The 16589-nt window shown below is 44.4% G+C and overlaps 1 protein-coding gene across 2 annotated transcripts in view; it reads right to left on the bottom strand.

Annotated features, from left to right (window-relative positions):
- Nucleotides 1-16589, bottom strand: part of LOC142764776 (uncharacterized) — a 43451-nt gene that overhangs the window by 12551 nt on the left and 14311 nt on the right. For both annotated transcript variants that reach the window (XM_075865299.1, XM_075865300.1), the window contains exons 3-4: nt 6764-6829; nt 6500-6541 (exon numbers count right to left, since the gene is read on the bottom strand). In XM_075865299.1, coding sequence (XP_075721414.1) covers nt 6500-6541; nt 6764-6829 — 108 coding nt within the window. The remainder of the gene's footprint in view (nt 1-6499; nt 6542-6763; nt 6830-16589) is intronic.

Raw genomic sequence — 16589 nt, 5'->3', positions numbered from 1 at the left:
ACTAATAAATTCTGTATGTAAAAGCTAACATCTGCCTGCAGGATGCTGCTGGCTTCTAGAGAGAGTGATCAAGAGAGAAATAAGCCTTCATTTCGAAACAGAGTTCTGAGCGTTGCCCGGTATCACTCTGAGGTGGAAGGGTTCCCTAGTTCAGGAACCCTCTGGTTTCGACTGCCCTCTTAGGACTGGCGACTAGTGTTCGCTGGTCTTTCAGATCGTCTAAGATGAGCTTGGCTGCTAGAAATTATTTGAATCGCAATTTTCCTGAGCTCCGAATGCCTCATTTGTGCATTTTAGTCTCTAAGACTGCGTAGACTCATAAGGCTGGACGTTTAAATTTAGCGGGACTCTATCCACTTATTACGAAAGCAAGCTTTTAGAATAATTGATAACTTGACCTGTAATAAAGCCAGCATGCCTTTGTTTTACAAGTTACAAATTCTAACAATTGATTACATACGGCAACATAAAACCACAGTCACGACCAGTAACTTCGTTGCTCCAAGTGTACTTTTCGATTTATGTATCCTTTCATAATCCTCACGCGTCACTATATGCATGACCATCGCGGAATTTTAATATACTATATAATAATAACGTCTATATTGAACGCTTACTACATTCCGGTAAAGCTAAAAGGTGAAATAACTTACCACTTCAGATTAAAATACTAAAATTTTCCTAAAGGCACCTAAAATATTTGCTATTTGTAGAACAATAATAATGACCATGCATTAAACCTTAGCCTTGGTTTTATGTTTCGTCTGCACTTTTTTCTTTGTGTCAAGTTAAACCAAATGCAACGTGAATATGACCTTTATATTCCTGTAGGTGCTATCATGCATTAATATCAGGATTACTCCTAATGAAATCCCGTGTGTAGTCCTAGTCGTTTTCATAAAAAGAAAGCGTCCTTCATGTTGTGGTTTTTCACAGAAATTGTTGTTGTGCTTGTAAAACTTTGTCCATTAGATCCCCTACTAGCCTATGGCTATGCGTCTAATTAGTTTTGTGAGTTTATCTGAGCGGTAATCAAAACAACCTCAATAAATTCTAAGCACTATAATATGAGGACGACGAGCAGAGCGAGAACACAGCGTCGAAAAATGGGCAGGTGTGGTGCACATTTTTACGGCAGAACTTTTATGGTTATGGCAATCACTAGGACAATATGAGGATGACAAACATAGCGAGAGCGAAATATGGAGTGATAGGGATGCGTGTGGTGCAGATTCCTATGACGGAATGTTTACGGTTTGTGGGACCAGTACAGCAATACGAGAACGACAAACAGAGCAAGACCAGACTATCCAGTGATGTACATGCATGTGGTGTACATTCCTGCTGCGAAAAGTGTACGGTTTCTGATTATCAGTACGGCAAAATCAGGACGGCGAACAGAGCAAGAAGACAGTGCCGAGCGATGGGGAGGCATGTGGTGCGCATTCCTACGAGCGAAAGTGTACGGTTTGTAGCAATCATTACGGTAAAATGAGGACGACAAACAAAGTGAGACCACTGTATCCAGCGGTGGGCATGTGATGCACAATCCTACGATAGAAAGTGTACGATTGTTGGTGACCAGTATTGCTTTATTAGGACGAGAAACAGAGCACGACCACAGTGTCGAGTGTAGGAATGCGCGTGGTGCACACTCATAGGACAGAAAGTGTACGTTTTGTGGCAATCAGTATGACATTATGATGAAGACAAACAGAGAGAGAGCACGATGCCGAGCGATGGGCATGTAGGAAGACGTGTGGCTTTGGTTTCCCACGAATTTATTTGTCCCTGCTCTGGCATGGACGTCCACAGACGCTGTCGTACTAGCTGGCGTCTTTTTCTCTCGTGCTGGCTCGAACACCCGGAGCAGCTGCGGCACGACTTCTTCATATTCTCCGAGACTCTGACGGCTTGCCATGGGGTCTCCTCTATAGTGAGGTAGCCAGTGCGGGAAGGAGCGAACCTTATGAGCAGGTTGTAGGTTCTGCTAATGCGAATCGCGTTCGTCTTGTTTTCGCGGATGGCTTATAGTCTTCGAGGACGGTGTCATTGTGTAGGAAAGCCGGCTTTATGCGGTCAATGGAAACACTGTCTACGCATCTATTAAGCAACAGAACGAAATGCTTCGGGCAAAGCTTGACGACCTGAAAGGGTCCGTCGTAGGGATGTTGCAGTGGTGGTATGATTGCGTCATTTTGTACTAAGTGGTGGGTGCAGTCGTGTAGCGCACGACTGACGAAACATAGGCGTGAGTGTTGACGTTCAAGAATAGGGGACACATCTCTCATGGCATTCCTGAGGCGACTGGCATAATCAGCTACGTCCAATGGTAATACCAGTGACGTGTCGAAAAACTGTGCAGGAAGCCTCAGGGTAGTGCCGAATGCGAGCTCAGGTGAGGAGCAGGACGCATCCCTACCTATCATGCTGCATAAGGTGAGAAGGATGAGTGGTAGTCGCTCCGTCCATGGTATCGACGATTGCGAAGCCATGGAAGAGCGAAGCTTTGAGTTGGCGAAGAAATCGCTCAACCATGCCATTCGACATCGGGTGGTAGGGCGTCATCTTGATGTGGTCGACAGCAAGCATTTGGGATAAGTTGCGGAAGAGCACCGAGTGAAATTGACTCCCTCGATCCGTTGTGATGGTCTTGGGAACTCCATAGCGACTTATCCACACGGTGATGAGTCCACGGGCTATTGACTCTGCCGTGATGTTGGTGACAGGTAGTGCTTGAGGCCACCGTGTGAACTGGTCTACACAGGTTAGAATAACTGGCTGTTTTGCGATGGGGCAAAGGGCCTACGAGGTCCAGGTGCACGTGACTAAACCACGAGTCAGGAGGCGTAAAAGTACCCAGTGGGCTGACCGTGTTGCGTTGAACTTTGGTTAGCTGGAACTTGAGACAAACACGTGTCCAGTGGCGGACGTCGATGTCCATTCGAGGCCATAGATATCGCCCTGCGATGAGGCGCTGAGTCGCACGTATACCAGGGTGGGACAAGGAATGCAAGGCGTCGAATACTCTGCGGCGAAATGGTGCTGGAACGTAAGGGCGACGACAACCGGTAGAGGTGTCACAAATGAGGGGAATCGCGCAACCTGGAAGTTGGACATCTTCGAGCTTGAGGAAGTTCTCTTGAAGTCGCAACACCTGAAGCTCGCTGTCATCCGGTTGTGCTGTAGCCATGGCTGCACAATGGACTGTTGGGCGCTTATCCATAGTTGCGTTGATTTCTATTCAGTAAAGCGCGTCAGCAACAGGGTTGTCTTTGCCACTGATGTGTTGGGTATCACTCGTGAACTCCCATGTGTAGGCAAGCTGGCGGATATCATGTGGGGTGTGGGCAGAAACACACACACACACACACGTATATATATATATATATATATATATATATATATATATATATATATATATATATATATATATGTGTGTGTGTGTGTGTGAAAACGCAAGAATGGAAAATTCCACAAAAAAGACTGCGTGGAATCAAATGACTCACCACTCATTTCTGAGCGCGTGCCGTGAGCCACTGATTCACTGGGGAGCACTCATTTCATCACTGAAGCGGCAAGCCATTCATTTATACCACCTACAGCTGGCGCTGTCTATCTTGGAGGCAAAATTGTGTTTTCAGCATTGCCAGCGAGATAGCGCAATGAACGCGCGCTCGGCGACCAGCTTGTCGCGCTTCGCCGACGGACGCTCATCTCCCACGAGTAATTTGTCCCGCAGAAGGGTAACGGGTAAATAATTGCACGCGGGGGCTTATCCATCTGTACGGAAGAATCCCGCACCCTCGGCTCTAACCGTATTAATGGCATTGTAGTTTCCGGGCGCACAAGTGTCACTTCGCTCGAAGCGCAGGCCCCATTTGCGAAAAGAGCACGATTTTCATACACAGTCAAATACCAACTCAGACACTGCTTAGTTTGCACTCATCTGTACCTGTGTTTATGCGTCGTTTTTTTTAAGCAGCGCTTTTTGTGCGAAGCTGCTAACGTTGTTAGTTCACCCTCGTCCTGTGAGTGTTGTTTTTGCCCGTCATTGCGGCGTGAGCAGCGCGCTACACGTTCTAATCTGCTTGCCATTGTCATCGTTACATTCCAAGTTGTTGCTATTCCATTTATTAGATTGCCTTTGCGGCCAAACTGCTACCTTTTTATTGCGCATTATTTGACAAGTACGAGAAGCCGTAGACTTTGGTATAATGTAGGAGAGCCGATGAGGTGCCACGTTCATTAAATTGCAAAAACATATCTGTATCACATCCGGTATACTTGTTTCCAATTTTTTTTTGCATTTATGCATAATACTCAATATAAGTACTTTGTTGCCGGAATTATGACGACAAACGTTGAAGCTGAGGTCAGCGAACAGGTGCTGACTAGCGCCATGCCGCTTCAAAGATACCTTTCTAACGGTATGAACGGTACACGGTATGAAATAGAAGGGAAAACTGGAGAGGGGACATCTGGGCAGGTCAGGAGCAAGTAGGAGTAGGTCATGGTGGAAAAAAACCTGAGGTACTATTTTTCTATGCATCCAATTGAAACTTTCGCTCACGCTCAACGCACATGTTTTGCTGGCAAGTAATTTCACAGCAACTAGTTATTTAAAACTATTTATACAGTTATTTAAACTAATTGTTTAAAGCTGTTTATTAAAGCTTTTTTCCTCTGTCCCAGTCACTTACTGTACAACTGTACGTGGTAAATAAAGTAAACTCAAACTTAAACACAATCAGTTAAAACAGCTCCGTCATCATTTTCAACAAACGTTGACGGAGCTTGCCTTTCTCATAATTGAGCATTTATTTTGACGTCAATATTGCAACTGTAGCTGTCTATAAGCAGCGCATGTCTAGAAACTTCGAAGGTGGGGCTCCACTCAAAGTATTAAAAAATTCTCGGCGAAACATCCCTGGTACACGTGCTTAGTAGACCATCAATCTACACGTGCCGTTCAATGCCATGGCGAAAACCAGACGTAAAATGAGGCTCCCAGAAAGTGAGCGTGCTGCAAGTGCGCTCCACCTGTGTGTCAGATCATTTGCGTCAATATGCCGCCAAACAAAAATACGTGTCGCACTGCTCTTACATTTCGTATGAAGATTATGACTGTCGTTCTTAACATTTCTCGGATCTCACAATAGACAAGTTATCTAAGATAGGTTTTATATGAACTGTTATATCATAATACATACCTTGTATGTGAAAACGTGGTTATTTTTAGCCGTCGACTAGTTGTAAAAATATTTCAATATAACATGTTATGCGTGGTCAAGGAAAGCAGACGACTACAGTCACGCAAAAAATTTTAACCATTTTTTTCAGAAGTGCCCTCTTACCTCGAAATAAAACGCCAATGTGTATCGTGAATGCTCAAATATCAAACAGCTAACAAGAGCCGGACGCGGAAAGTGTAAGGTACGCTCAAGTTAAATGACCTGATGTAAACGGTCAAGGAGTAACTGACAAGTACAATTGTTGACACCAAAAACTAGGGGGTATACGAGTAATTGCTACAAAAAATGCCGGTATACTCGTGGACAACTTTCTGTGGCAATGAAGGGAAAGGTCCGGAAACGGAGCTACCGCCAATGTACTGCTCCGCAAAGTAGACTGGCTGCACTTGCTTTTCGAATGACGGCTGCGTTCGAATAATGCCTGAGTGTAGGAACAGCGCAACCTAGAAGTAGTGACTTCGTAACTACGGAAGTGAAGTCCGAACTATGGAAGCCTTCGTAGTTGCAAAGCAACTACTTCAAGGTTGCGCTGTTCCTACATTCAGTTATGTCCTACCAACGCCCAAGTTACCACGCGAATAATACCACTTCCTTTTATATATCCAGGTAACCGATAGACATGAAGTTTGAAAGAATGAAACGTTTTAATGGTTTAAAAAGGGAACTATTATTTCATTCAACTTGGCAGAAAACTTGTCTTGTAAAACGTTTAAATGAATGAAAAAAGCAGGAGTAATTATTCGTATGTAATACCATAGCGTAGAACTTGCTGCGTCTCCTTACACAACCATTTGTGAGTGAAATTCGACAAGCTCTTTCGGTGAGTCATCGGTATAGCTTAAGGTTGACTCGCGCTCACCTGAAGGCGAAGACGCCGTTTTGTATAGGAGGTGCAACTAAAACGTGTGGCTTTTTCTGACCTCCACAATGTGAAATAAAACTTCATACAGCAAAACAAATACTATATCTCCTTGGTTAGTTCAGTGTCTCTTTATAAAGAGCAACCTGTAGATAATATAATGATGTTGTTTTTATGATTCCGCTCAGAAAACAAGAGCGCATTTGTTGGACTATAATCGGCAGTGGTGGCACACAACCAGTTTGGCTCCGTATCCTTCCTCTCATTCCCACAGAAAGTTCTCACGAGTATAACCTCGTCTCCAATACACTTCCTCGGTGTCATCAAGCATGCGCTTGGATTAACGAAACTCAGTGATCGTGGAACAACTGGCGAAGATACTCACGTTTATAGACGAAAGAATCGGCCTAGAGCATACGACAATCTTCTGCAGTTTAAAGAAAAAAAGCATTGTTTGGATCTATACATGGAAAAATATGCAACATTCTAAAGCACATATCCCCTATGAAACAAAAGTGCAGTATCCAACCAAGGTATTGCAATAAAATAGACAGTAATAAATAGGAGAAGCAGCATTGAGATTCACGCTATTGCTGGCACTGTCCGTAAAGTTTGCACAAGCAATTACTATAAAAGCATGTCAACTCACACTTATATCCTCAGTTCCAAGTTTCTTCGCACACTCCAGGGTTACGTTGCAGCCATAGCCAAAAAACTGCAGTTATAATAATAATGATTAAGTGACCAAACGACCAGAAGGGAAGTGCGTTGCTTATATCGACCCGTACTTGTTGCATTAAAGAGGACAAAACACTCATTTCTCTCGTTCGAAAAGTTCGCCTGATGGGTTACTGCTTTAGTAAGTGTGTAATATTGCATTGATTACCTTGGGAATGAAATAGCGACCTATGCTGGAGGTTGCTTTTGGGGTCATGGTGTGTGTATTTCTAGGCACGGTGTATGCCTTTGCTGTGCATTTTCATATTTTCAATACGTGAATGAAAACATTGAGGGTACTAAACTGCACTGAAACAAGCCACAATGTTATGAACAAGTGACGTGCCCTCCCCGGCAAGTCTCCGGCAGGTCAACGAGAAAGCGACCTTGTCGGCAGCGAGAACCATAAGCAGCCGGCATACTATTAAAGACGTTAGTCCTTTTTCGGGACCTTCGACGCAAAATTATTTGTCTGTCTGTCTGTACAATTGTCGGTTTATCCCCCCTAACAATACCTCAAATGGCACCGAACGGCCAACCCCATTCGCAGCGCCCACCAATATTGCTCAAGGTTTAGCGTTCATAGTTTTGCGATTTTCAAATAAAAAACAATTATTGCGCATATCTGAGGTGCCATATCCACACTTCGAAGTTTTGTATGTCTGCCTTTGTACTAGAAGAGGCAAACACAAGTAACTCTAAGGAATGTAGTGTTTTAGCGCGCTGCGCTGACAGTGCAACGCGATTCTCAAAAAGTTGTTTCCAACGCTTTGCTAGGACGTCACGGAGGTGGCACCTGCCCGTTGCTTTGCGTTCTACACCTTCTCAGATACGAGACCGGCGCGCATCTTTCTCCGCAGGCTGCACGCCTTCGTTTTCCAAGATAACTGCCGGATGCGCTCGTTCGCCTCCGCTAGACGCTCTAGGCACTCTACTGCAGCGCCTCTAGAATACCCTCCACCAATTTTCTTGCACATAACACCAAATAAGCGTTTTGTTCACTCCCTCCAGACGCAAGACTATTGTTTTTTGACTCTATTTGCGGTGTAACATGCAGATTTGGAACCAATTTTTCATCTGATTCTGTTACTGTTGGCTCGAGGGTGTACAGTCCACCGCTGAGGTATCTCTAATTATTGTAGTAATTTCTTGAATAATTCTGCTTATACGGTACAAGAAAAAAGGACAAGCTCCGCTGTGCGAATGTACACCATGAGGTTCACTACGACCACGTGGCGGAATCGTTCTGGGCACTGACTTTCATTCAAAGTTCGAAAATGAGCCCAGTTTTCCGCAAAACAATAGCTAAAGAAAGTCGAAGTTTCGCAAAAACGATGAAGCAATGAATGCGATAGTAACAGATTAGAATGTTTTACAAAGCAAGGCCAGCATTTTAGTAGTATATATAATTGTAGTAAACATGTGCTTTTTAAGTAATCAATTTTTCTGGGGCGCAGCCACAGTAGATGACCGCAACAAGGCTCGTATATAGTGACGGGGTTTATGAGAAGCGGCTCTAGTGTGCAGCGCATCCTAGTACTATGAGCTATAAGTCGCGTGTGGCCACTGGTGGCAATTTGTTATGTGTATAGCGCATCCGTATATGTGGAAAGTTGCTCCAGGTACACTATTGGCACCGTGTTTTTTTTGTGTTGAGAGCACAGCCCACAGAAGCTCCCGTCTGTTGTTCGGCAAGAGCTGCATGCTAATTGCTGCCGTAATAGTGGCACAACAATCAGCCCCCCCCCCCCCCCCTGTTCACTCTCGAGATCAGCGTGCGCGCAGACGACCCCAGCCGGAAAAAGGCGATGCTCGCTCCGCAAAATAGGAGGCTAGCGCATAGTTTTCCGTATATATGTATATATATATATATATATATATATATATATAGCGGGAGTAATAATTCAATGGGCCAGTTAGTCTTCGTGAAGGTATGGGATATGGCACAACGGGAGCGTTGTCAACAAGAATAAATATATTTATTTCCCAACAGTTTCGGGAGGGGACCTCCCTTCATCAGGGGATGAGTTATACTGACATGAGCTTCCAAACTTCCTTGCTGCCGCGTCCCTCTCGCCTTGAAAGACGTTTGCGAGAGTGAGAGGGAACTGGAAAAAGGAAAAAAAAAGGAGAAAAAAGACGAAAAAAGAAAGAAAAGAAAGAAAGTCTTTTTTACTTTCTTTCTTTTCTTTCTTTTTTCGTTTTTCTTCTCCTTTTTTTCCTTTTTCCAGTTCCCTCTCACTCTCGCAAACGTCTTTCAAGGCGAGAGGGACGCGGCAGCAAGGAAGTTTGGAAGCTCATGTCCGTATAACTCATCCCCTGATGAAGGGAGGTCCCCTCCCGAAACTGTTTCGGCTGATGCGGTTGAGAGGGCCCACAGGTTAGGTCGCTTCACGGCAACTAAAAACAGGCCTATTATAGTTCGGTTTCGGTCGTTTAAGGAAAAACAGCGTGTTTTATCAGCTACTTTGAGGTTGAAAGGTACAAAATTTGCTATTAGCGAAGACTATAGCAACAAAGTTTGACAAGAGAGGCGGAAATTAATTCAATTTGCGAAGAGTAAGGGAGGGGACTTCAGACTATCGTTTAACAAACTAAAGATTGCAAGGAAACTTTTGTCTATAATGCTGAAAGAGACAGCCTGACTAAAACCAAGACATAGCAACTAAAAAAGGCCCTCGTAACTTCTAGACAACCATCCAGCCCGGATGACATCGTGTGTATAGTGTTTCCGATGGAGGCAGAAATGTTGCAGGCCAGTGTACTCAGATTTGGGTGCACGTTAAAGAACCCCAGGTGGTCAAAATTTCCAGAGCCCTCCACTACGGCGTCTCTCATAATCAAATAGTGGTTGTGGGACAATAAACCCCACAAATCAACCAATAAATCATCGTGTGTATTGTGGTAAATTGCCGTAGCGTAAAAAATAAAATTGTAGAACTCACCGCCCTCATTGAAACGACAAAGCCACATGTAGTACTTGGTTCTGAATCTTGGTTAGACGACACAATAAATGACAATGAAATCTTTCCAACCTGCTACACAGTCTACAGGAAGGACAGAAACGTGCATGGCGGAGGTGTTTTCATTTTGATTCACAATACTATATCTAGCTTCCTCGTTGACGTTGAAGCTGGCTCACCCGAAATTGTTTGCTGCAAAGTAGTCTTGAACGACGGCTCGTCTGGGGCATTCGTTTCCTTCTACAGGTCACCCACCCAGCACGAGAGCCCCTCAGCCCCTTTTCAATTTAAGCAATGTGCTGCTGACACTACAAACCACATATCTTGTTTTGGCAGGTGATTTTAATTTACCAGATGTGATATAGCAGCAGCTTACACCAGTGTTAGTCAATTCACTCCTCCTGTACACGACCTTCCGCGAAATGATAAATGCTCGTTTGTTACTACAGTTTGTGCAAAAACCAACGCGAATTATGGCTAGTAGTGCAAATGTACTTGATTTATTTTTTTGCAATGTGCTTGATCTTGTGTCTTCGATTACCTTGATTCCTGGTATTAGTGATTATGATGTTGTCGTCGCTAAGATGTCCTGTGCCACCAAGAATTGTCGTTCTGCGCAGCCTCGCAAGGTCTTTTTTTATGAGAGAGGCGATTATGCAGCAATATCATGTAAACTAGACAATTTTTTCCCAGAGTTTAGGGCTCAATGTTCGTGTCTAGACATAAATGCATTGTGGGATCTTTTTAAGACTAAAATACTGTCCTTCACACAAATCTTCATTTCTTCGCATGTCATTACTTCCCAGCGTCGAAACGATAAACCATGGATTACTAAAGAGATTCGTACGATGTTAAGCAGTAAAAATACAGCCTTTCGTAAGCACTGCCACTTGCCGAATCCTACATTGTTCGCAAAGATTAAGGTAATGAGCAAAACGATAGCGAGATTGATGCGCAATGCACATAAAAAGTTTCTTTTCACTCTAGGACACAAAGTGAAAACTAATCCAAAAGAAATGTGGAAATATGTCAAGAGCAAAAAGAACTCTGGTGACGCTATCCCTGACGTCATAGATGAAAAAGCCTATGGCGCAGATATTTTGGCAAAAGCAGAGGTCTTCATTGCTTATTTTCACTCCGTGTTTTCATGCTCAAAAGCCGCACTTTTGAAATCACATGACGTCAGAGAGCTTACTCAGATGAGAGAAATTGAGCTGTCTGAAGATGGTATCGCATTATTACTACTGAAGATAAACATCCACTCGGCTACCGGTCCTGACTTTATTTCAAATTTTGTCCTAAAAAACTGTGCATTGTCTGTCACCCCTTTCTTGATACTGTTATTCAAGATATCTCTTCAAGTTAGTGCTCTACCTTCGGACTGGAAAACTGCAAATGTTATTCCAATTCACAAAAGTGGTTCAAAAACAAGAACGTGCAACTGCAGGCCAATTTCACTCACAAGCGTTTCTTGTAAAACATTAGAACATGTTGTTTATACAAATTTATTGGCACACCTTCAAGAAAGTAGCTCCATTATTCCAACGCATCATGGCTTCAGGGCTGGCTTTTCTTGCAACACTCAGCTTGTAGAATTTTGCCATGACATCGCAGCATTTATTAACTCAGGCTTGCAAGTTGACTGCATCTTTTTAGACTTTCGGAAAGCTTTCGATACCGTATCTCACACCCTGTTACTACTAAAGTTGTCCTACCTCAACTTACCGAACACCCTCCTGAAGTGGTTAGAAGCGTACATGTTAGATAGAAATTAACGCGTGATACTTCATGGTGTCCGCTCTTCTGATGTCTCTGTATTATCTGGAGTGCCACAGGGGTCTGTCTTAGGGCCCCTGCTTTTTCTTATATTTATCAATGACCTTCCTGAACACTTGTCTTGCCGTGTGAAGTTATATGCAGGTGATTGCTGTATTTACCGTGAAATTTCAAGTGAATGAGATAATCAACTGCTACAGAATGATCTGAACAAGATCATGTCTTGGTGTGCGACTTGGAACATGACACTCAACCTGTCCGAATGCAACCTCTTAAGATTCACAAACAAACGACACCCGCTGATGGCAAGCTATGTCATGAATACAACACAACTGTCCCTTGTAACAGAATATAAGTACTTTGGAGTTATTTTTTCCAGCAATTTGACTTGGATTGCCCACATAAATTACATCGTAACAAAGGCCAGCAACACATTAAACTTCTTAAGACGTAAATTTAAACAAGCATCGGCCAGCCTGAAAGAAATCCTGTATGTGTCGAATGTACGCCTACTTTTGGAATACGCGTGCAGCACGTGGGATCCTTTTACTAAGGTGAACATCGACGCTCTAGAACGCGTGCAGCTGAGAGCGGCCCGTTTCGTCACAGGTGATTACAACTTTTCTAAAAGATCTTTCGAAATCAGGAGTACTTTAGGATGGCCTCCTCTTGAAGAGAGGCGCAAATTCTTACGTTTATCTCTGTTTCACAAAACATTCTATGGTTTAACAGATATTCACAAAGAAAACTACATATCGGTGCCTACGTATATATCTGCTCGTACTGATCACCCCCTTAAAGTGCGCGAGTTCGCTACCAGAATTAACCTTTTTAAATATTCATTTTTTCTGCGATCAATTAAGCAATGGAACGAACTACCTCATGAAATTGTAGCCGCGTCCAGGGAAACATTCACCACTGCTCTGGAACATCATATTTTATCGTAGCCTGAGCACACATTAAAGTTGCCTACACTTTCGTTTCATCTCTCTAGCGATCTACGCTTCAGCTTTTTTTTTCGCCTGCTTTTATATATATATATATATATATATATATATATATATATATATATATATATATATATATATATATATATATATATATATATATATATATATATGTGTGTGTGTGTGTGTGTGTGTGTGTGTGTGTCTGCGTATGCATTTTATATATATATATTTCTTGCTGCTGTACCTTCACACACGTCAATGTTTATTACGTGTCACCATTGGATGCTTTATTATGTATCTGTATTTCTTTTATGTTCAACTCAGTGTTAATGGACTGTCGCCTTTCTGCATTTCGAAATCATTATCTCCCCCTACACTAATGCCCCTCGCGGGCGCTGTAGGTACTGTAAATAAATAAATAAATAAATAAATAAATAAATAAATAAATAAATAAATAAATAAATTATAGCACCTAGCCAGCTCTTTCATTCACCATGGCGGCCGCCTCGTCCGATCTGTTATTGCTGCGGCTATCGGGGCCACATTGCACGCGTCTGTCGGAAGCGTCAGCAGGAGGAGCGTCGCGGATTCGACACCTACGGACGGGATGATGGGACAAGCTGGAACGCTTTCTAACGTCGTCCTTATGATCCGCCGCTACGTCGCTCATCGTCTCCAACTGCAACATCTGAGCCAACCACTTCTTACCACTCTACTAGACGCCGCTCACCCTCACCCCTCCGCCGCTCCACGTCACCATTGCGACCTGTCTCGCAATTCACCAACCAAAGCCCGGAAAACTAACCTCTGCAGCTTTTGGAGGAAAAGCTGCATCGAACGTAAAGACAGAAATTCCTCCAGTGCGTCCATATAATAAGATATCTGTTTTAATAGAAGGTGTGTACGTGGACGCTCTAATAAACACTGGTGCTTGTTTGTCTGTGATTGATCGTTCCTTGTGCTCACGTCTGCGAAAAGTCGCCACCCTTTGAGATGGACCTACACTGCTCGCTGCTCAAAGGGACGCCGTTAGACCTGCCGCTATGTGCACCGCTCGTGTTTTAATAGCTGGTCTTCTTCATTTTGTGCAATTTGCTTTGCTGAGTTCGTGTGCCCACCAGCTTATATTAGGCTGGGATTTTCTGTCTTCTGCGAACGCTTCCATGTGCTGTCGAGAAAATGTAGTTCATATAATGGAAACTGACTATGCCCTGTATGCGGATGACAAGCCCGTTCGCTTGCTCGCTGCTGAAGATACCGAGCTACCTACCACCTGGTCATCAGCGAATAGTTACCATCACTTTTAATGTGATCGACTCTGGTGACGTGTTTGTCCAACCATCTTCACGCTGTCTCGCAAGAAGTATAGCCTTTGCATCAGGTGTAGCGCGGTTACACAATGGCTCCAGACTTTTCTACGCTACAAAACAGACGTCTGAGAAAATCTTATTTCTAAAGACACCAAAACGGCTTGCGTTACTGAATCCCATCCTGTCTCTGTTGTCCCGCTTATGCCAGCGTGTTCTGACCTTCCTTCTATTGGACGTTCATCAAGCATTTCTGTCCTTGCTGCGACTATTAGTTCAGAACTGACTTCTTCACAGACAGATGAGTTGCTCGCCTTGCTACAAAAGCATAGGGAGTTGTTTAATGCCCATTCCTCATCTATGGGACAGATGTCTATTATTAGGCATCGTATCCAGACCGAAGGCACTTTCATCGTACGCCGTCGACCATATCGCGTCTCTTCGTCCGAGTGAAATCATTGAACAAAATGTAGCCGATATGCTGCAAAGGAACATAATACGTTCTTCCGAGAGTACTTGGTCATCCCCTGTTGTTTTAGTAAGGAAAAATGATGGCTCCGTGCGATTTTGCATGGACTACAGAGCACCTAATAAGATTACTCATTAGGATGTTTACCCCACGCCGCACATAGACGATGCTTTGGATTCACTGCAGGGTGCCGAGTGCTTCTGAAGCCTAGACCTGCATTCAGGTTACTGGCAAATACTCATGCACGAGGATGACAAAGAAAAGACAGCGAATTCAACGTCATGCCATTCGGCCTTTGCAATGCTCCAGCAACATTCGAGCGGATGATCGACGCAGTTTTACGAGGCTTGATATGGGAGACTTGCTTATGCTATTTAGACGACACTGTTATTTTCTCGTCAACCTTCCCTCAGCACTTGCAACGACTGGACGAAGTTCTTACGTGGCTTGCAAACGCAGGCCTTCAGCTGAACACCAAGAAGGGCCGTTTTGTGAGCAAGACGATTAAAGTGCTAGGCCACATCGTAAGCAAGAATGGTAATGACCCAGATACAGACAAGATTTACGCTGTCCAACACTTCCCTCATCCTGAAAAAGCCAACGATTTGTGCAGTTTCTTTGGCCTCCCTTCTTATTTTCGCCGATTCATTCGAGACTTCGCCTCAATGGCTTCGCCGTTGCACAAGTCGCTCGGATCAGGCGTCGCCTTTGTGTGGTCTCCTGAATGTGAAGTGGCGTTTGCCCAACTGAAGTGTGCACTCCAATGCGAACCAGTCCTCTGCCATTTTGACGAAACCACGCCTACGCTCCTGCATACAGACGCTAGTGGTCGAGGCATTGGTAGAATTCTCCTACAGCAAGGCAAATCTTCACGTGAGAAAGTCGTCTCATACACAAGCCGTGCACCGACCCCTGCCGAAAAGAATTATACCATCCCCGAACAGGAGTGCCTAGTGGTCGTATGGTCGATACAAAAGTTTCGACCTTATCTCCACGGCCACCAGTTTACTGTGGTTACGGACCATTACGCCTTCTGCTGGCTCTCGACAATCAGGAACTTGTCCGGCGGCCTTGGTCGCTGGATTCTTCGATTATAAGAATACGACTTCATGATTATATACAAGTCGGGAAACGAACATCAAGACGCTGACACACTTTCGCGTTTCCCGCTCTCTTCGGAGCCACTTAACAAACCCGCCACTGCCACACTCGAGAAGCTTTCGGCCGTCTCTTCCCTACATGTTTCATGATTAGCTACTGTGGACCCAACTACTCCAAGCAAGTGTGGTTTGTTCTTATCTCACCAACGGGCTGACCCTTACAGTCGCCTCATCATGGACCGTCTATACGGGACTTGCCAACCCCCTAACGCCCGTCTTCGCTGACAGCTAGCGCAATTCAAGCTAAACAACCATGTCCTGTACCGTCCTATCTACCACCCAGATGGTCAACGCTAGGTGCCCGCTTACCTCGCTCTCTTCGGGCTCAAGTATTCAAGACATATCACGATGACATGACTACTGGACACATGGGCGTCCAGAAAACGTATGACCGCATAAGTTGTCACTACTACTGGCCGGGCTTGTCCACCTGTGTCGCGAAGTACGTTGCCTCATGCGCCCTTTGTCAGCGTCGCAAGCTACCCACACCAACTCGAAGTGGACAATTACAACCACTCCCGTGTCCCCTGCAACCATTCGAGGTAGTTGGCGTTGACCTATATGGTCCGCTTCCTATGACTGTCACGGGCAATCGATGGATAGTTACAGCTGTCGACCACCTGACCAGCTACGCCGAAACAGCTCCCGTGCCTTCTCCATCAGCTTCGGAAGTGGCTGACTTCATCCTTCGAGCAATAATCCTTCGACACGGAGCTCCTCGTGTAATCCTGAGTGACCGTGGAGGAGTATTTCTTTCAGAACTCGTTGAAAAAGTGCTCAAGGTATCCGGCACTGCACACAAAACAAGCTCCACTTACCATCCTCAGACGAACGGCCTGACTGAGCACTTTCATTGTGCACTGTCAGATATGATAGCGATATATTTTGAACCCGACCACAGAAACTGGGACACCATTTTGTCATTTGTCACTTTTGCGTATAATACCTCTGTACAGCGCACAACCGGTTACTTGCTGTTCTACCTCGTCCACGGTCGCTTCCATTCTTCATTCCTCGATGTTTCGTTCTTATCTGCGCCTTTCAAACCGTGTTCATCTTCAAGTGAAGAATACGTGTCTCGTCTACTTCATTGCCGCCAGCTGTCTCGCGTCAACACTGAAGCCAAGCAACAT

This window comes from Rhipicephalus microplus, chromosome 6 (assembly GCF_043290135.1).
Source record: "Rhipicephalus microplus isolate Deutch F79 chromosome 6, USDA_Rmic, whole genome shotgun sequence".
NCBI lineage: Eukaryota > Metazoa > Arthropoda > Arachnida > Ixodida > Ixodidae > Rhipicephalus > Rhipicephalus microplus.
Note: the sequence above shows the minus strand (reverse complement) of the source record. Positions and strands in the feature narration are given on the sequence as shown.